Source organism: Eptesicus fuscus, chromosome 22, assembly GCF_027574615.1.
Source record: "Eptesicus fuscus isolate TK198812 chromosome 22, DD_ASM_mEF_20220401, whole genome shotgun sequence".
In the NCBI taxonomy this organism is placed as follows: domain Eukaryota; kingdom Metazoa; phylum Chordata; class Mammalia; order Chiroptera; family Vespertilionidae; genus Eptesicus; species Eptesicus fuscus.
The window spans coordinates 22582365-22603418 of record NC_072494.1 but is presented as its reverse complement, the minus strand read 5'-3'; the positions used below and the strand labels follow the sequence as shown (position 1 = coordinate 22603418).

Here is a 21054-nt window from a genome sequence, read left to right as displayed (position 1 = left end):
AAATGTATAATCTCTAAGTTCTTTGCCATTTCCCTCCTTTTGATTTTAAATTTTGGATATCCCTCAGAAAGATGCATCTCAATCCAACAGAGAATATGAGAAGTAGATGAGGAGGAGAAATTCGGTAAAACCCCCAGGTTTCTAGTGTGGGGGAGTAGTGTAAACAATGCTACACCATGATCACTGGTACATGAGGCTGGGAGATAAGATGGGGATCTGCTTTGGAGGAAGGGGAAAAATGCTGACTTAGAGTTACTACAGGTATCTCATGCAATCAGTATCTGAATACCTAAGATGCTATCAGGCTTCAGGAATTACATAGGCAGCTAGACATAAATGTCTAGTCTAGATCTGAGAGTCAGGTGATATGTGGAAAAAGTCTGAATGAGACCACTCCAAATGAGAGTAAAGAATAAGAAAAAATGTAGACTGAGACACCTCTAGAAGAAGAGATTTAAGACAAAGGCAGAGAAAGAGGAGCCAATAAAACAAAAGCCGGAATACAGAAGGTAAACCAAGAGAGACAGGTGCTACAAGTGGAGAACTTCAAGAAGCAGAAATAACTAGTATCAACCTCACAAATTTAAGATGAGGCTTGAGAAATACTTATTAAATACTTCAATTTGGAAGTCAGTGGTGACATGACAGCAGCAAGGAGAAAGGAGGAATAGGGTGACTTTTTTACTGGCTTAGGCGTGAAGGAGAATTACATGGTGATAGTGAAAGGGAAGATTCTGGGCCAGGAGAACATATAAGACTAAAGAAAGTGAAGAGAAGAAGTCAATGGACACCAAACTGAAGATACAGGAAAGATAGTGGTTTTAACATTTTATCCAAATTAACTTCTGCACCTCAATATTTGCCTCCTTGGCTTTAACCCACAGAAATAATTACGGTGTTTGTTTCAGGGACCAGCGTTTGGAGAAAGCAGGTATATTCTTTAATGGAAAACCTTTCCAGATTCCACTAAACTCCAACCATGCTTCTCTCTCTGTATGCGCATCAGAGTACACATATATGCACACACAGAGACAACTTCAAATCCTGCCTGTAGGATTGAGGAAAATATAAAACAAGGACCCTAAACTAGACATGTGAGCACCAGAATTATTATTATTTTGCCATTTTCTCTTTTTCAATAGAAAACAATACTGACTTACGTTTCTAAAAGATACAAATTATGGAATTTGAGAAAAACATTTCAATGAGAAAAAAACAATCACAGAACCAGCAAATTTTAGAACAAGAGCTTAGCAGGTATAATTGAAAAGATGCTAGATCAAACCTTCAGATTGAGGGTTTGTAGTAACTAGGTTTTAGGACTATGAGTCAGGTCAACCACCTTCTGGACCTTTGTTTTCTAAAACATAAAGTGATCACTGTGGTCCCATCCAGCCTTAAAAAGAATATGATTCTGGTCCTGTGTGTATTTCTAGGGAAAGAGAGCAGGGCTCAAAGAAGACAATTCAATGACGTGAAGAGTTAGTATGGTGGTGCCATTTTGGAACTGAGGGTTGTTGATTTTCAGTTAAATGTTCTTTATGCTATGAAAAGTTTAAGTTCTTATAAAGTTTGAAGATGTTGATGATATTTTTTAAATGCTCTATTCCTCCTCTCCCCAAAATTACATTTTTAAGACTGGCACAGCCAAGGCTACAGTAAAAAGCGGACACGTGCACCATGTCTCTCCTAATATCCAGCTTAGAGGCTCTCTGGTACAGTCATGCTCACGATGGCCCTGAGTCATTTATCAAAGAAACAGGACACACTATTCTGGAATGTAGTGCCATTATCTACACTGTGTTTAGGGGTATTCTGCCTTCGACAGAGGGTGCATAACATTCCCGATTCCACGGGAATCCTAGGAGGTCCCTTAGTTCTCGGACAGACTAAGCCTGATGCTCTATAGCGGCTGAATGAGTATTACTGCCTCTGGCTCTATTTTGTCTTCCACGTCACAGTACTGTAAAGGCATCAAAGATGACACTGCAGCACCTCCTGAACACTTAACAGGCTTTTCAATTTACTTTCAAAAACAGCTATCGAAAAATCCGTACGAGTAGTTACATAAAAGACAGAATGGAGATGGGAGAAAGAGGGATATTAGAAAGAAAGAAATGTTTATCATTTCATTACTCTCTATACAGGATCAAACCAACTTATTTTTTTAAAGGACAGTTTGAAACTTGTTTTTATTTAAAGATCTAAAAAAACATTATTCATATTTTGTTGAAAATATTAATATTATAATGTTATTATTTAAATAATTCTTGGAATTTATAAACACTGTAAAATATACAGTAAAGAGGTAAATCTTTAGTCAAGTGATATATCAAATACAGATTTATTTGTCTTAGCACTAAAGCTAAATTCACCCAGTCAAACAGCTCATTTTATCCAGAAAAACAATAACACCAACATTATTGACACTACTTTTCAAAATACACCCTAAAGTATCTGCCAACTGTATAAAACATGAACTTATGATATTAAAAGTAAATTCAATAAATCTCTTGGTCAGTTTCTTTAGTTAATGCTAAATATTGTTACAGCATTAAAGTTCATTGCAAACTACTGTTTCATTCTTTAAAAACATTACAAAATAGCTAAAATGTATTGTTTTACCAAATGGTCTATTTTTAAGAGAAAATGATAGTCAATTAAAAAATCTTTAGGGCAAAGGCTAATTTAATATAAAAATACATTCCTTTAGTCAATCTCTTCAGCCTAATAATCCCAGAAATTTCTTTAAAGGTTACAAACACTTTTAAAATATCTTGAATTTTATATAATTACTGATTAAGCAGAGCAACAACCAGGCATAATGAACACACAGTGATGTCAACTCACCTAAATAGGGAATGCAGGGTGTCATCTTTAAGCTACTTATATAGTCTCTGAGTCTTTTGTAGTTATCTTCTTTACTCATTACATATTCTAATTTTTCAAAGGTAGTTTTGTCTTTTCGACTTAGTAACTAAAAAACAAACAGAAAAGCCTAAGTTATTTCCAAATCCCATTTTATTATAGCAAAGACTTGAAGTTGTGTTGTATTTACTGTAAATTTGAATTTAATTTCAAAGTTATACATTCTTTAATTATATTTTGGTAATACATAAATGACAAAATCAGACATGTACATAAAATCATTAAGTTAGTAAATTATAATACATTATTTTCATCTTTGCTATTTTAAATGGTTAAGCAATTTTTGTTGACACGTTTTTCTTGACAAATTTAACTATGGCCACAATATTTGTAAACTGGTTTACATTTTTGGATTTTTGACATTTTTCCTTTTATCCCTTTGACCACTGGCTGTATCCACACAGTTGAATAATCAACTGAAACTGTTTTAAGAGGCTTGAGGGTTGATTTGTTGTGCGTGCCCTTTGAAAAACATAAAGATAATCAAGGACAATAAAAGAAAAGCATGGTCAGTCGCCCAAATAATATCTACGCTGCCCTGAATATCAGCAAATAGCATCTCCAATATCTGAGTCAATGCCACCTCCCTGGACTCATCTCCTATCATCAACCACTCCCTAGCTTACTCCACTGTCAACACTGACCACCCTGCTATTCTTTGAACATTATTGGGGCCTTTGTACTGGCTACTACCTCTGCTTGGAATTCTCTTTTCCCAGATATCCACGTGAATGGCTCTCTCAATTCCTCCAGGTCTCTCCCCAACTCTCACTTATCAGAGACTCTCTTACAACATATTATATGAAATACTTCCCTGCTTCCCCTTTTGTCCCATTTACTCTGCTTTGTTTTTCTTCAGAGCGTTCATCACTATTTATGACACATCATTTATCTATTTACAGTTTATCTTTTCCCAGTAAACTATTAGCTATGTAAGAATGGGGCTGTCTATATCACTTACTGTTTTATGTCAAGCAAATTACACAGTGCCTGGTACAGTATGGAATATTTTAAAATTTAATATAAACACCAAAAATTTTAGTTAGATTAATAATGGAGCTGTTACTAAATTTTAAAAAATCTTTTCCGTGCAAATACATGAAGGAGATAATAAAAATATCTTCAAGGAAAATGAAAATTAACTTGAGGAAAATGTAGCTCATTTCTAAACCACAATATAAATCAGAGTGTAATTCTTTTCCCTAAAACTTCAAAGATGGAATTCATAACTGTATATTTATAATCATTTCCATTCCTCCATGAAATTCAAATTAAGAAAAGAGAATAAGGACATCATTATTTAAAAATAAATTTTAAAGTAGGAAAACCCTTCACTCAGGTGTTTCTGAAATATAAAGAGGGGTCTAAGTTCTTCCACACTAATGTTTTTCCAATATAGAAATCTACCCTGGTTTTCACGAGTAACATCTGTCTGCAGACACTATGAAAAGTGAAAGTGACACTAGGCTAATCCCTTTAACATTGAAGAACAGTATTAAATATGAACACACTTAATTAAATGTAAAATTTTACTTATATACATCTAAACGAAAAATACCTAGAAAGTTTGAGGTCAGGATCATGTCACTCAAAGATGAAATATACAAATTTGCAGACATAAAAATTCACATCCTGACCTTGCTAAGGTAATAGAACCAAACATAATTAACGTATCAGAATGTGCAGCAACACTGCATAACAGCATGCTAACTCTCAGGCTTTCCATTATTCCTCAGGAAAATCCCCAAAAGTTGACTAAAAATTAATGGAAACTAAGTATACTTTTTGAAACTTAAAATTTAGATTTTCCTTAAACTTTCCAAAAGCATAGTTTTTACATGATTAAATGTATTTACACTTCCCATCCGTAAACATGAAAGGCTGTATTATCTAGATGCTTATTAAAGACAAGCACCAAGTTGTAATTTATCCCAAAATTATCAGATAAGCCTCCTGAGACACTTGAGACATAAAAATGTAGGTTTCAAAGAACAGAGGACAAAGTGATTTAAAAATCCTTATCTATTATCATAATATTAACCTTACTAAGCACTACAAAAGAAACGAATACATCTTTACTTCCAATAGGAAATCTAATCTTTCATTAACTTAAAAAGGATTACTCACCGCCCATGTTTTTGTCAACCTAAAAATCGGGGCGCTCTGTAAGCCTGAAACCACTGCCATGAGTGCATGGAGGTTATTCAGCTCATACAGTTTCTGAAGATTTAAGAAAAAGAGAAGAGGTGACAAATAAAGAGCATTAATACAAAAAAATCTTTAGATGAACAAGTAAAATCTAGGTAATTGGTAGTGTCCATACTTAGCACTCTCACTGTTGAGATCTGTCTTTAGAACACCCCTATTTTACCCCTAAGTTGCTTTTGGCCCTCAATAGAAATTCTGCGTTGTAGCCTGGCATTGCCCCCAAGCTCTGGGAACCAATCTACTTCTACTTGGGTAATATAATAACAAAAACAAAGATATGGCTCATATCAACTTCACCTGGTACGATCATGCACCCTCGTACCCAGCAAGCGGTCTCCTTCTTTACGCTAAAATATTACTAAGCCTCTGTCCTAAGATACAAGTTTCAAGAAAAGGATCCTGATTTGGTTTCCTACTCAATACCCCCATTATTCAGGGTTAGAGCTCAAACCTGCTTTTGACAGTCCTCCTTACTTCCCTGCCTCCTCCTGCCTGAATCCCCAGATCCAGGGTTCCTTGTTCATGCTTGGACATCCACCTGTTTCCCAGGACCAGACCTTGCTTTTACCTTACAGTCTCCTTGCAGACAACTTGTACCTAACAATAGGTTCCATCCATTTGCCAAGACATCTGCTCGACCCTCTGTGATTATTCCCAGACTTCTTCATACTATGAGATGCTTACATCCCAAGAGCCCTATATAAAAATCAGTCATTTAAAATGGTCCTACGCCCTATCCAGTGACTCCAAGACAAAAAGCCTGTTCTGAACATTAGAACAAAGAGAAGGGTTCTGTTTCTCTGGAGAACTCAGCCTAGTATGCCACCTTAACTCAGGTCTCAAAGAATTCCCATGAAGTTTCAAGAAATATAAACACAAGTAAAAAAAAAAAAAAAAGGAAAATGAAAAACCCACAAGGAAATAAGAACCCACAAATGGAGAACAACATCAGGTATGGCCTTCAAATAAAAGAAGATTAAATGTGAAGGCCCTATCCAGAATACAACATGAAAGCCAATGAGTTTTAAAAATTCTTAAAATAAGTTAAGGGACATGAAAGGTACAGCAAAAAGGCCAACATGGAATATATAATTCATTCATATTATATATGTTGAAACACCTTAAGAGAAAAAACTGAGGTTTCCTAGAGAAGAAATTCTGCCTCCAAGCTGCAGCCTCAACTCCTGCCTCAGATTCAAGGCTGTCCGCCTGCCCTACAGATGTCACACTTGCCAGCCCCGACCCCAACCCCGACCCCAACCCCAGGAGTCAATTCTTTAAGTCAATTTACACATTACATATTTATACATATTTCATTGTCTCCTGAGAACCCGAACTGAAACAATCTACTGAAAAAAGAGAGGACCTGCCAGCTTTGTAACAAACTTAATGTAGAAGGCAGAGAGTCAGAACAAATTTAAGAGACACCGATGAGACAAAAAGTTATAAATTTAGGGCTTGTGATAAAAGCAAGCACCGTCAAACATAACTCAAAGTCTAAGAGCCTAAACTGGAACTAAATGCCTACTTGACGAGCAGGATAATGGCAGGTTTGATGGGCAAAATTTGGTGATTTTAAGTAGAATATACAAGCACATAAAAAACTAACAAAATTATGAGAAAACCATAATGCAAATTCATAATTTATGGAGAAAAGTCATGAATTTCTATAAGCTAAAACCCAGTATTTACCTAACATACCACAAAGAATGTTTTAAAAAATTTTATGACACTTCTGTAGAATATCAAATTTTAGAAGGCTAGTTCTGCCATCTAGTGCCACAAAATGTTAGAATACAATTGTTCCATGAGCTCAAGGAAAATAAGCAAGAGGTATGACTTACAATAATTGTAATTTTACAGTAATTACAAAACTTAAAACTATTAAAATGGTATACTCATTTTATTACATCTTCCTTCATTCACAGGTGAGCTAAGTTATATAATTATTACAAGAACGATGTGGCTACAAGTGCACCACTTTTTAGTGAACTTAACATAAATTTGGAGTTGTTACAAGTTTTATAGTTGTTTTGTGTGTTTTTTCCAGAGAGGAAGGGGTGGGGGGAAGAGAAACAATGATCGGTTGCCTCCGGCTTATGCACCAACCTGGGATTGAACCTGCAAACTGGGCAAGTGCCCTGACCAGGAATAGAACCCGCTACCTTCTAGTGTATGGAATGATGCTCCAGCCAACTGAGCCACCTGACCAGGACATGGAGTTGTTACAAGTTTTTAATAAAATCTTGGGATCTTCTTGTGGGAATGTTTGTTCCATCCTCCTCTCTAAATTCTGCCTGTCCTTTAAATATATGTTCCATTTCTCTTGCTGCATTTATTACATATGCCCCCCAATAACTACGCAATTAACATATTTGGTTAACATCCTCGTTTATACTATTCTTTTAAAAAATAAAGTCTTACCATTCCCCATATCCTTGCCAGAATGATCTATTACAAAAACAATTAATTGCTATGCATTCTCCTATTTAATTCTACAAGGCTTTCTTAATCACCTGCAGAAGAGTCCAATATTTACTAGTAAATACAGGACTTCACCATAATCTGACCTGTCTACTTATTCAGTCAAATATATCATGTCATTCAGCTATTCTAATAGAGAAAACGGTATGAAAGATATAAAAGATAGAGAAATAAAGGAAAAAGTGGAGAAAACAAACATCCAGTTTAAAAAATTGACTTATATGAATCAATACGTCTTACTTTCCAGCATCAGTAAATAGTAAATAAAGTATCACAGGCAAATATTCACAAACATTGCTGAGTAGTTGAACTAAAAAATAGAAACACAAGTTTTTCTTACCTTCGCAGTTTTAATATAGTGGCTCAAAACTTCTGCTCTAATTTTTAATGTTTGAGCATGAAGAATCTCTCTAACAACCCAAAAGCTTACCTGCAAATAAAAATTAAAAATAGGTGAATGGCAAGATTCCTTACTCACTAGGATCACAGTAATGACAAGAGCTACATGAAGACCCAGCTAGAGCTTTCTCTTTCCCTTGACTCACCACCAGGACATAACTAATCTTCAAATGTTGCATACACATCACATATATAGACAGATATAGATACAATATGTGCATATGTGTGCACACACATAAAAACACCACTACTATTTTTAATTTGTAGAAGCTAATATAAATTTTGAAGGAAAAGAGCTGAGAGAGTGCAATAAAGCCAGCGTGATACATGAACAAGTACAAGTGTTTTTTGCTGTATTTTGAAATACTTTGGCAGAATCGGGTAACCTCTAAGACCAGACACTGGAAAATATACTACGTAGAGCACGTTTTTCCATGGCTATGTAATCCCACTTGCCATTTATTTACACTGAGCAGAATCCTATGTGTGGAAAATCTCAAGTACGGTTTTCTTGGTCTGAATAAAATGAAATAAAATACTATAAAAAATACATACAAGTCATTCTAAAGTTAAGATTGTATTTTATTTTATTTTTTAATTTCTTTATTGATTAAAGTGTCACATATTTGTCCTCATCCCCCTATTCCCATCCCCCACCCCACCCCCCTGTTGTCCTTAACCATTGGTTAGGCTTGTATGCATGCACACAAGTCCTTTGGTTGATCTCTCCCCCCAACACCCCCCCTCCCCTGCCCTCCCTCTGAGGCCCGACAGTCCGATCAATGCCTCCTTGTTTCTGGGTCTGTTCTTGTTCATCAGTCTATGTTGTTCATTATTTCCCCTAGATGAGTGAGATCATGTGTTACTAGAAATATATGAACCGAATGTGAGACGAGCAATAATAGTTATGCTGACAGGCAAATGAATCAGTCTGTAGTAAGTTTCTTTCTGGACCAACAGTTCTTTTGAGACCCAATTTCAATGTCCACCAGTTCCTTATGTGTACATGTCGGCACTGACTTTTCAGCTCTGGATAGTGGACAAATGGTGGTAATGCAGGTCCGACTCCCTCTGGTTTGGTCTCGCCCAGACCCAGGGGCGCGGCCTCACCCGGACTCAGGGGCGCGTGGCCTCACCCGGACCCAGGGGCACATGGCCTCACCCGGACCCAGGGGCGCGTGGCCTCACCCGGACCCAGGGGCACGTGGCCTCACCCGGACCCAGGGGCGCGTGGCCTCACCCGGACCCAGGGGCACGTGGCCTCACCCGGACCCAGGGGCGCGTGGCCTCTCCCGGACCCAGGGGCGCGTGGCCTCACCCGGACCCAGGGGCGCGTGGCCTCACCCGGACCCAGGGGCACGTGGCCTCACCCGGACCCAGGGGCGCGTGGCCTCACCCGGACCCAGGGGCACGTGGCCTCACCCGGACCCAGGGGCGCGTGGCCTCACCCGGACCCAGGGGCACGTGGCCTCACCCGGACCCAGGGGCGCGTGGCCTCTCCCGGACCCAGGGGCGCGTGGCCTCACCTGGACCCGGGACCCAGCCTCACCTGGATCCAGGGGCGCACGGCCTCACCCGGACCCGGGATCCAGCTTCACCCGGACCCAGGGGCGCGCGGCCTCGCCCGGAAGATTGTATTTTAAAAATTATGCAGTGCTTTCTAGTTCAGTGAAACCATGGTCATGATTTCTTTTAAAGAACATTTAAAATCATTCATCAGAAGGTGGATTAGATTTATAACATTACTAAATGTTCTATGCAAGTGAAAATAGTTTGCTTATCATATGATACAAGCACGTAACATTTTAACTCATGCACAATGAAAATAAAAATCAAAGCACTACCAGTTGGCTCCTATCTATATAAATCTAAAAACAGGATGTAGTTAGAAATCTTAGTGGAAAAGATAATGCCACCACTTCATATTTCTTCACCTATTTTTAGTGACAAATATTTCAGATTTTACTTGCTATTTTCATCAGTAAACTGTCAAAATGTATATATTTCACAAGTGTAGATGTAAAAGTAAAACGTATATATTTTACAAAGCCATCTTTATATCTGTTACTATATTTGCGCTACTAATGGCAATAACTATCCCTGATTCTAAGTTTAGTTCTAAAACATATAAAATGTCATATTTTAGATATTTTAACAATAACCTTAGCAATTATCAACTGAGAATGCAATCTAAACTGCATAATCATTGACTTAATTAACTTTAATGTGAGATAAATATTAAGACAAATATGATTTTAAAAAATGGAAAAAACAACAAAATAAATAAAATGTATGTCCTAAAAGAAAATAAATAAAACATGACCACAAATCCTTTGTCATTCCTCTCATCGAAAGTTGTCACCTCTCACTGGGTCTGGACAGGCTCCTGAGTGCCTCGATGAATAGCCGGTTAAAGAAATGGATGCTGACCTCCAGGACAAGGTCTCCTGGTCACTAGGCTACCATGGAAGAGGTCTAGCTTCGCTCAGACCACCAGGCCAGAAAGGCTAAGTGTGGGTGCTCCCCAATCGGCAGTCCCCGCTAAAGTCAACCCCACCTAAGAATCCTGACCCAGGTGACCAATACCAAGATATAGTTTAATAATATTACTGGACATAAAAGAAAAAAAAATATTTTGGCCATTGAGACAAAAAGTGATTTTTTAGAAGAAAATGTAATTATCATCAACCTTTTCAACAGCAACATTGACAGAAAAAAAAATTGAGTACAGTATCAAACTTCATACAGAAGACAGGCAAACTTGCCAACATGTTAAGAGTTCAGGAATTATTGTTCCAATGAGTCTTTCCTGAGTAACCTACTTGAGGACAAGCTTCAGACAACCAAAATGACTAAAGAAACATCAACATAAGGATGGTTGTTTTAAATATACACTTATTTATAGAACCAAGAGGGTTAAAGGTGAGTACACTGTACAATGTCTATATGCTCTGACAATATATAGTACAATTATAAAACAACTTACCCACTGGCAGAGGGAGGAGAAAAATAAGTATTTTATGAGAATTTGCAACCTGCCCTTAAGTTGGATTTTGAGTTTAAATTTTCACTACAGAGAAGTACAGATGTTCCCTAAACAAAACACTTAACAATAAAGAATAGTCATAGTCAGTCCTAGGTCGGTGATAGCTCTGGGAATCAGCAAACAAAAGCCTCTCAGAAGGGATATACTCTCAATCTAGGTGGTGGCAAAATCCCCACAGATAAAGCTTAAACAGACTGAGCTCTCAATCCAAAATTACAAAATGCCTAAGAGAACAAACCATTGCGAGAAAGGTTAAGCAGAAATAACAGAGATTTATTACCCCCAAGGACTTTGGATAATAACACAGAAATTATAAAATAAAACATTGCCCTCGCTGGTTTGGCTCAGTGGATAGAACCAAGGGCATGTACTGTGGTTACAGGAGGCCCTGGTCAGGGTGCATGCAGAAGGCAACCAATCAGTGTGTCTCACATAGATGTTTCTCTCTGTCTCTCCCTCTCCTTTCCACTCCCTCTAAAAATCAATGGGAAAATATCTTCAGTGAGGATTAATAACAACAACAAAAAATAATACAATAAAATGTTGAAAATGATTTAAGGACTTAAAAAATAAGAAAAAATGACACAGATTTAAAACAGATATGACACTTCTGAAGAGAATTAGTGAACTAAATTATAGGTCTGAGAAAATCACACAGAATGAGCACAAGGGGTAGGATGCAACATATGAAAGGTTAAGACAAGTAGGAAAAAGTGACAAGTTCTAACAAACTTCTAATAGGAATTACAGAAGGAAAAAATAAGAGATTATGCAGAGAGACAACATTTGAAGAAATATGGGCTGAAAATATTCCAGAACAGATGTAAAGTTAAACTATTTCTTTATGAAAAATTACATATTGAGGAATTATATTTCAGAAACTAAACATCAAAACTTTATAAGCAACTCACATGATTAAATCTTCTTGTGAAGGCAACTGCATTTGGTGCAGAACTATATTTTTCTTTCTTATTCCATCCACAACTTGAAAGCTCCTGGAAAATTAAGTTGGAAATTAAACATAAACTCAAGAAATAGCCAGGTTTTCCTGTCATATTAAGGCTTTCAGAACATTGAAGACAGTTGCATCCCTTCCCAGAAATGTCTTATTTAGTAAGAATAGATGTAACAAACATTATAACCATTCAGTAAAATCACAAAAGCAAATGCTATTAGCAGTCTACACGAAGGTGAACACAGATGACTTGAGTTCTGCTCTACAGGCAGGTTGATGGATCCTCTACTGAAGAGGCTTGAATCTCGAGAGGAAAGATCCACAGATCATGAAAGCCGAGCATCCCACAGTCCAAAGTAAAGCCTACCAGTTGTCAAGCCCCATTCAGTCAGAGCTTCCAATCGATGTCTCTCCCTCTCCAGCACCTCACTCTGAGCTGACAACCAACGACCAGACAGTTTAAGAAACCTCTGATGAAAGGATACTTAATCCCCCACAGGGTCTGCTAATAGAATTCAAAGGGCTCAAAAACTTAGATGTAAAAAAATTAAATTTGTATTTTGTAGTAACCTCTAACTGAAATGACATTACTTTTCATTATAAATGAAAAGAATTAGCAATTATTGTGACTCTGTCACTAATAAAAATAATGTATTTTCAAATTGCATTACAAGATACCTCAAAAACACACTTATCATCAATATTATGCTCTCTCACCTCTAGATCTTATTTAATAGATTAAAAAACACATACACTGCTATATAACAGTTTAAAAATATTTTGATAAGTGTATAGAATGTATTTCCTTTCATTTAAAAAAAGTGTTCAGCCCTGGCTGAGTGTCTCAGTTGGTTGGAGCATCGTCCCATACGCCAAAAGGTCTCGGGTTTGATTCCTGGTCTGGGAACATTCCTAGGTTTTGGATTCAGTCCCCGGTTGGGGCACATTGGGGAAGCAACCAAGCGATGTTGCTAAAAAATCTCTATCTCTGCCTTCCTCTCTTTCTAAAATCAATAAACATATCCTTGGGTGAGGATAAACATGAATGAATGAATGAATGAATGAATGAAGATAAATAAAAAAGTGTTTAGTTCCACAGGCTTGTCTGCTGAAGGGGTCCAAGGTTCAAAATAAGAGCCCTGCTGGAACACCAAAGACCACCAGAAAAAGAAACCCAGAATTTATAGGAAGAAAAAAAAGAACTCAGGAAACTGAGTTAGGGCAGGGAACAAAAGAGAACTGAGAAAAGAAAAAGACAAAACCATGTAATTATTATTCTCAGATAGATAAGAATAAACATTGCTCCCATTAGAAAAACCAGGAGGATTAAAAAAGAAATAACCAGAGAAAAAAATAGAGCTTTTGGAAATGAAAAATAAAATTTAAAACATATATATATAGAAGAATTGTGAGATAAAGTGATAAAATCTTTTAAACAGTAAGCTAAAACTGGAACAAAAATGTTATGTTAATTAGAAGAGTCCATAGGAGTCAACATCTGTAAGAAAAATAATTTTAAGAGAGAACAGAGAAAATGGAAACTTACACATACACAAGAAAATTCATGAAAATGCTCTAGATCTTGAATGACAAGAAAAGATGTGTCTAGGACCTATTACAATGAATTAAGAGGAAAAAAAAGACTCAAATGAAGGCCTAGCATCAAGAAAATTACAACATACTAGACACAAAATCATAAAATCTGTCAAATTAAAAAACAAAACAAAAATATATCACATACAGAAAAACAGGAATCAGGTGGTTATCAGATATCTCAATAGCAACACTGGAAGCTAAAAGACCACTGAGACAATGCCATCAAATTCCTAGAATTCTAAATCCAACAAAAATATACATTAAGTATGAAAGTATACTACAGACATTCTCAGACATTCAAGTCTCAGAATTTTCCTTCTATGCACCTATTCTAAGAGAACTAGTAGAATGTGTTCCATTAAAACAAACTAGTAAATTAAGAAACAGAAAAGAGATGGGATCCAGGAAACCAGAAGCCAACAGAGAAAGAAAATATTTGAAATTCTCAGGTTAACAGTAAAGGGAGATCCTGGAACAAAGCGTTGAGCAGACCTTAAGAATAACAGTCCAGACAGTAAGTACCAAGAGGACAGCGATTCTAAGAGACTTGAGTCTCTGAAAGAGGGAAGATATCTGATGTGTTTAAATAAACTGAGTGAACACACTCAATACATTTACTTCTGGCAGAAAAATTAGTGAAAGTACAGAAAAGCTAATAGAAGTTAGCAGCTTAAGGAAAACAGAATTTAAGAAATCATGGCTCAACTGTAAAGAATAACTAAGCCAAGAATAACTTGTTCTTTACAACTAAGCCATGGTTTACTGATTCACGTCAAAATTGTGACACAACTATATGGTAAAAGAGGAAGTGAACTGTGTAAATGTGAGGGGAAGAGAATATACGAGAGTGAAATAATCTTCTATACTAGAGAGTCAATAAATCATATCCAAAAATTAAAAAAATCACAAATAACAGGCATCTAGATTTTGAAAACTGGACATGAACTCCTCCAAGGAGGAAGAGCTAAGAGACTTGGTGTGGGGCTCAAGGGTGGAGGCTGGAAGGGTGGGAGCAACTGGACTTGGGTATTGCTATTTATGTTCTCTTATGGAAATATTTAACTTCTTAAACATGATGCATACATGTCTTCAATAAAATTTAAAATGAAATAGAAACTAACACAAAGGAATGGACTGAGTCAGGGAAAGTTTGAGGAAATAAGATACTACAATACTCCCAAGAAAAATGTAGTTCCCTCGACTAGGATGGGTCAGTGGATATTGAAAAAAGTGGTATATTCAAGTTATTGTGGAGGCAGACAGGACTTGGTAAAAATTTGGATTCATACAGTCAGTGTAAGCCAAGGAAGAGGTATCCAGAAGTACTAAGATTTCCAAGTTTCCGACTGGAACAACTGAGACGGGCATGCTAAGGGAAGAGATGATATTGCTTCAACACTGCTGATAAGCAATAAATACTCTGAAGATATAAATTACTAACATTTTTAAAACCTAAAATTAAATTATAACTATCAAATTTGATATTACTGAAGGAATAAATAAAATGACAGAAGCAACTCTACAATAAAAAAACTGCTTGGTACTCAGCCTAGATATATGCTCATTTCACATTATATTCTAGTACAGCCAAAAATATTTAGTGGTAGATAGTACATTAACATAAAAATAACATTATATAATTGTATTAGAAAACATCCAACTGCTAGAAAACATTTTTATTCCTCCTAAAAATCAGTCTTATACAACTATATAAAAATGCCATATTTTCAGACAAAATTCCTGAATTAAATCCATAAATACCAAATTTGTTTTTAACCAATTAATACAATTTCCAAATTTATACTAATGCTATGATCAAAGTATCTCTATCAAATTGCTGTTAAACTTACTAATCCATTCAATGCAGCCATTTGACAAGGAGTGCAAACTAAATTATAGAGCTTTACACATAAGGCAAATTTCATTTTCCTGCTAAAAGGCTATGCTATAAAGAATGAATATCCTTGTATCTTTTCCTACATTTGTGATTATCTCCTAAAAATATAGTACTGAGAGTAAAATCAGTAGGTCAAAGAGTATGAACTTTTTCAAGGCTTTGAGGTCTAATTGCCACCCTGAAATACTGAATTATTTATATTAGCACTACACAACAGTCATACCAAAACTGGGTATATTTACTTATGAATTTTAAAAAAAATTCTTAATTTTTCTTATTGGGAAGGCAGGGGAGGTAAGAGATCAACCAAAGGACTTGTATGCATGCATGTAAGCATAACCAATGGAAACAGACAGTAGTGGGGTGAGGGCCTGTGCTGGGGGCATGAGTGGGCGGGGAGAGGTTAATGGGGGGAAAAGAAGACGTATGTAATACTTTCAACAATAAAGAACTAAAAATAAAATAAAGAGTAGTTATGTTTGTTAAACAGAGAGAAAATAGGGAGTGGGGGACTGTGATTCACCTATGAACCCACCACCCAAAGAAAACCTATATAATACACATCTTCCCAATCTTTTTGACGTGCCTATGGGACCTGGAATTTTGTTTCTCTAAAACAGCCATTACACCTGACATTTTCTGTGTGATTTAATCTACTGAGATTTTTTTTGCTTTAAAAGTTCTTCTCATCCTGAGAACAGATATATTAATGGCAGCAATAAAAATAATAGTTAACACCAATTTAAAGATCACCATGTGCCAGGCACTATTCTAAGTGCTTTATACATACCAACTCATTCAATCCTACCTTCACCATTATATTATGAATAGAGGCCCGATGCATGAAATTCATGCAAGAGTAGGCTTTCCTTCCCCCGCTTCTGCCGGCACCGGCTTCCCTCTGGCACCCGGGCTTCCCTCACAGCCCCAGCTTCCATCAGGAAGGTGGTCTGGTCTAATTAGCGTATTACGCTTTTATTATTATAGATAGATAAGGAACTTAGACAAAAGTACTGGTGAATTATGGCTTTATGTTTTACATTTTTCCTCAAATGAAAAATGCTAAGAGGTTTTAAAAAACTTAATTCTTGGAACATTTCCACATCATTAACTTAATGGAAAAATATGTTGCCCCTTTAAGAAAATTTTGTTGGAAGATGGGTAGAGGGGAATGAATAAATCTGTTGTCATATTACTTGAGGAGCAAATGGGTTAAAATTCAATTGGAGACCTTTATTAAAAAGAAATGTATATAATTTGAAAATATGAAGAAATAAGGTTTTTTAAAAAATTATGTTAAGAAGGTAGTTTTTACTACAGAAAATATTTCCCCTTTGAGACAATGTTACATTACTAGTCCATCTAACACAATAAACCACAAGAACTATAGAGATGGAGAACAGACTGGTAGTTGCCAGGAGTTAAGGATGCTGGCGTTGGGGGAAGGAGTGAGATGGGTGTGACTTAAAGGGGAAGGTAGCACAAGGGAGAGATCCTTTTGATAGAATTGTTCCGTATCTCTACTGAGGGGGTGGTTAGACAAATATACACATATTATAAAATGTCACAGACATGTATTGAACTATATGTCTGTAAGATGTAACTCTAGGGGAAATTACATGAAGGGTAAATGGGACTTCTCTGCACTATTTTTTGCAACTTCCTATGAATCTATAATTATCTCAAAATAAGAAGTTCAACAACAACAAAGACCCACGTAATGGATCATGAAGCTGAAACTGCATGGACCTTACCACTTCCTTCTGAAACCCCGACATGCACTTATGGTTAGCTGGCCTTCAAGGTATTTTGTCCTGCCCCACCTCCAGCTCTCAACAGTCACTAAATTTCTCTGTGAGAAGAAGAAGTTGCCTTTTCCTTTGTCTCTACCTCTTTTTGTCTCAGACTCTAGGGTCTTCTTTCAAGTGACATGAAAATACAATCTAAGAAATAAATTCTACCAGCATCATCTCGTACTCTGGTCAAGAGTTATTGTATATTAAATATCTCTCATGAACACCAAAAAAAAAGTTGAAGTAATTAGTGACTCAAAGGATGTTTCTGACTTAAGAATAGAACTGATTTAACTCAAGTATACTATGTAAAGGCTCAAGGAACTATAGCATTTAACTTAATAATTTTTAAATCAGGGAGTGATGAGAAATCCTCTAATAGTAACTCTCATATAGAAAGGCAATTTCTTTTTTTTTTTTAAATATATTTTATTGATTTTTTACAGAGAGGAAGAGAGAGGGATAGAGAGTCAGAAACATCGATGAGAGAGAAACATCGATCAGCTGCCTCTCGCACACCCCCCACTAGGGAGGTGCCCGCAACCAAGGTATATGCCCTTGACCGGAATCGAACCTGGGACCCTTGAGTCCGCAGGCCGACGCTCTATCCACTGAGCCAAACCGGTTTCGGCGAAAGGCAATTTCTTAATGGTCATTAAAAGTGTAACTGAAAGAGTATTCATGGACTCATCTGTTCCTTTCAAGTATCATTTTGAGCCATGAAACTGTTAAGCCCGATTTCCAACTGCGTTTACTTTGGAAGCATGTGGGAAGGCAAATACCACAACTGAGGACCACCTACCCTGTGAAAGAATTACTGAATTTCACAGGAGCCACAGCTTCTCTTATGTCTTGTAGGTTTGTTCTGTAAAGTCAAATTCTTGATCTAACTTTCATCCTGTAGGTTCCAACACTCTTAAAAGGACTGCTCTAAGGGTGATGTTGTAGGGATACCTAAAGATAGAAGAAGAGAAAAGGCCAATATAGACCAGCATGTAGACAGAGACTGAGGAAGAACAGAAAAAGTGATGGAATTTGTAAAGACTGCAGGGGCCCGGGAATCCTCACAAGATAACACCTGCCGAGGGACACTGGCTCAAAAGTGGGAAGCTTTAAAGGGGTAGAGTATATCCACTAGCATTCAGCCAACATGGCTATTTAGAAAGATGTCTCAGCCACAGATGAAGTCCTCACTATAATTCCTGTATTTTTAATCAACAGAATAAGCTTTGAAATTAGCATTCTTCCTCAAATTATATAACTCAAATGTAATATGTGAAATAAAAAAATATCATTTCTGCCCAGTGGTTGGTCATAGACCTATGGACCAGAAGGTCATGGTTCGATACCGCTCAAGGGCACATTGCCCGGGTTGCGGGCTCGATCCCCAGTGTGGGGTGTGCAGGAGTCAGCCAATCAATAATTCTCTCTCATCATTGATGTTTCTATCTCTCTCTCCCTCTCTCTTCCTCTCTAAAGTCAATAAAAGTATAATATATATATCACTTTCATCCTGGCCAGTGTGGCTTAGCTGGTTGGAGTGTTGTCCCATACACCAAAAGATGATGGGTCCAATTCTCAGTCAGGGCACATACCCAGGTAGCAGGTTTGATCCCTGGTTGGGGTGTATATGGGGAAGCAGCTGATTGATCTCTCTCTGACATCAATGTTTCTCTCTCTCTCTCTCTCTCTCTCTCTCTCTCTCTCTCTCTCTCTCAATTTAAAAAAATAACTTTTTTCTAATATACCCATTCTCTCCTTTCCCCTCCTCCCATTACCTTAACCATTTGTACGCATAAGCGTCTATAGACGCAAGCGGCGGACCTTTTTTAATTAAATTCACAATATCGTGGCAGTTAACTGGTTAAAGCTGCCTCTATCATGAGATCGAGATAAAGGAAGTTCATGGTGATAAACAGCAATGGTGTGAAAAGATAAAACAACTGCCCCCGCCTCTGACAGAACAATCAGTCTACTCCAGTCCACAGGAAAACCTTCAAGTCAACATGTCTTTTGCTTTCTTCAAACTTCTCACTGCATTCATGAACTGTTTACATTTTAATTCTATGCAAGTGATAATCTTCATTGAACAAGATATTCCTGATGTTGGAACTTTGGATGTTACCATGATGACAGTCTCTGCATACACTAGAAACTGCAGAGGGAAAGCTCTTTCTACATACTGTCAGGAATAACAATTGAAAGTTTTTAATAAATGGCTTAAGAATCAGAATTTCCTATTATGTACTTACCCTCATTTTAACCAGCATTCTTCCTCAATCTCTAGTGCACCCCAGTTTTACAGGAGGGGCTTATCGATCCTTTGTATTTAATGTCTGTTTGCTGACAATCTATATGCCTTGTTGTACTGACCTTCAGAACAAATAAAGTGTGGGCTTTTTCTTTGAATGGAATTCAAAGTCAGAGGACTTTCGATCAGAGCCTGACACTTTAGGAACACTCGAGAACCTCAGAGAGGCAGACATCATCTAATGTAATGACGAACACACTGTTCGCTCCTTCCTTAGGACTTACAAAAGCACCACAGAAATGCTCCTGAGGAGGAAACCTAACTGCAAGCAGGTTCCTGTCATCACTCATCCTGTGATGAATGACATAACGCTCATTCTGTTGTAGTACACATGGCAATGCCTTTGGAAGAAACACAAGCTTTATAGAGCAGCAGAGGTCATAAATGACCAAAAAAAAAACACCCTATGAATGCAATAAACATGGAAAAACCTTCAGTATACAGTCACTGCTTCCTCAGCACAGAAGGACTCACACAGGAGGGAAGCCCTCTAAAGGTGTAAGAGCTTTCTGCAAGAAAACAAGCCTGCATGATCAAAACAGAAATCGCACTGGGGAAATCTACACCTATAAGAAATGTGGGGAAAGCTGAATAACAGCCGAGCTTCGACTAAATACCCCAAAATTTATACTGCAAAACCATTAAGCTAAACTTTCGTCCAAAGTCTTGAATAACTCAGACTAGGGAAGAAACCTGAAAATGTTCTGAATTGTGGGCAGAAGAAAAACCCCTCCTGTTTCCACAGAATATTACTGAGTGTCCTCCCCATCACTGAGAGATGTCTACTGACTGGGAGGAGAACAGAATCGTGGAAAGGTTTTGTGTAAGGGAGATGACTATCTGTAGAAGCTTCCAAAGTTGGCCATGCTGCTGGGGCTAGTGGGCAAGTGAAGATTCTTAGGATTTCTGTAGCACGAGCTATGGGATCAGCAGGGCCAAGTGTTCAGATGGAGAGGGATCCATTGGTACACAGATGACCCACTGAGCTGTCCCAGGCCTAATAACATGCAGACACTGAGGGATGCTCATATTTCTAGATACAATGAGTTGCAGCCTTGTAAAAACATTGTACTCTAATAAATGTCCTTCAGACTTGACAGGGTAGTAGAAGGGGAAAATTATTTAGGAGGTAAAATCAATTGGCAATATTGGAGAACAGGGAAAAGAGGATAAAGGGAGAAGGAGAAAGAATGACTTGGAGGTTTCTGATTGGAATGAAAAATGGGAAGATGGTACAAATCTCTCAGAAAGGGAACCTTAAAAAATAATACCAAAGCAAACACTTTGTAATTATATTCCTATTTAGTATTTTTGAAATTACCGGTGAACTTTCCTTTGATATTAAATTCTTTTATTGGTAACATATTTTTTCCCTATCATGAAACAAAAAAAAACAAGAAGCCAAGTATCAAAATCTGTTCCTTTGCCCTAGCCGGT

General features: G+C 37.2%; 1 protein-coding gene across 4 annotated transcripts in view; it reads right to left on the bottom strand.

Moving 5' to 3' along the window:
- Positions 1 to 21054, bottom strand: part of RALGPS2 (Ral GEF with PH domain and SH3 binding motif 2) — a 122991-nt gene that overhangs the window by 55512 nt on the left and 46425 nt on the right. For all 4 annotated transcript variants that reach the window (XM_054712169.1, XM_054712172.1, XM_054712170.1 and 1 more), the window contains exons 5-8: positions 11977 to 12060; positions 7961 to 8050; positions 5056 to 5148; positions 2851 to 2977 (exon numbers count right to left, since the gene is read on the bottom strand). In XM_054712169.1, the coding sequence (XP_054568144.1) occupies positions 2851 to 2977; positions 5056 to 5148; positions 7961 to 8050; positions 11977 to 12060 (394 nt within the window). The remainder of the gene's footprint in view (positions 1 to 2850; positions 2978 to 5055; positions 5149 to 7960; positions 8051 to 11976; positions 12061 to 21054) is intronic.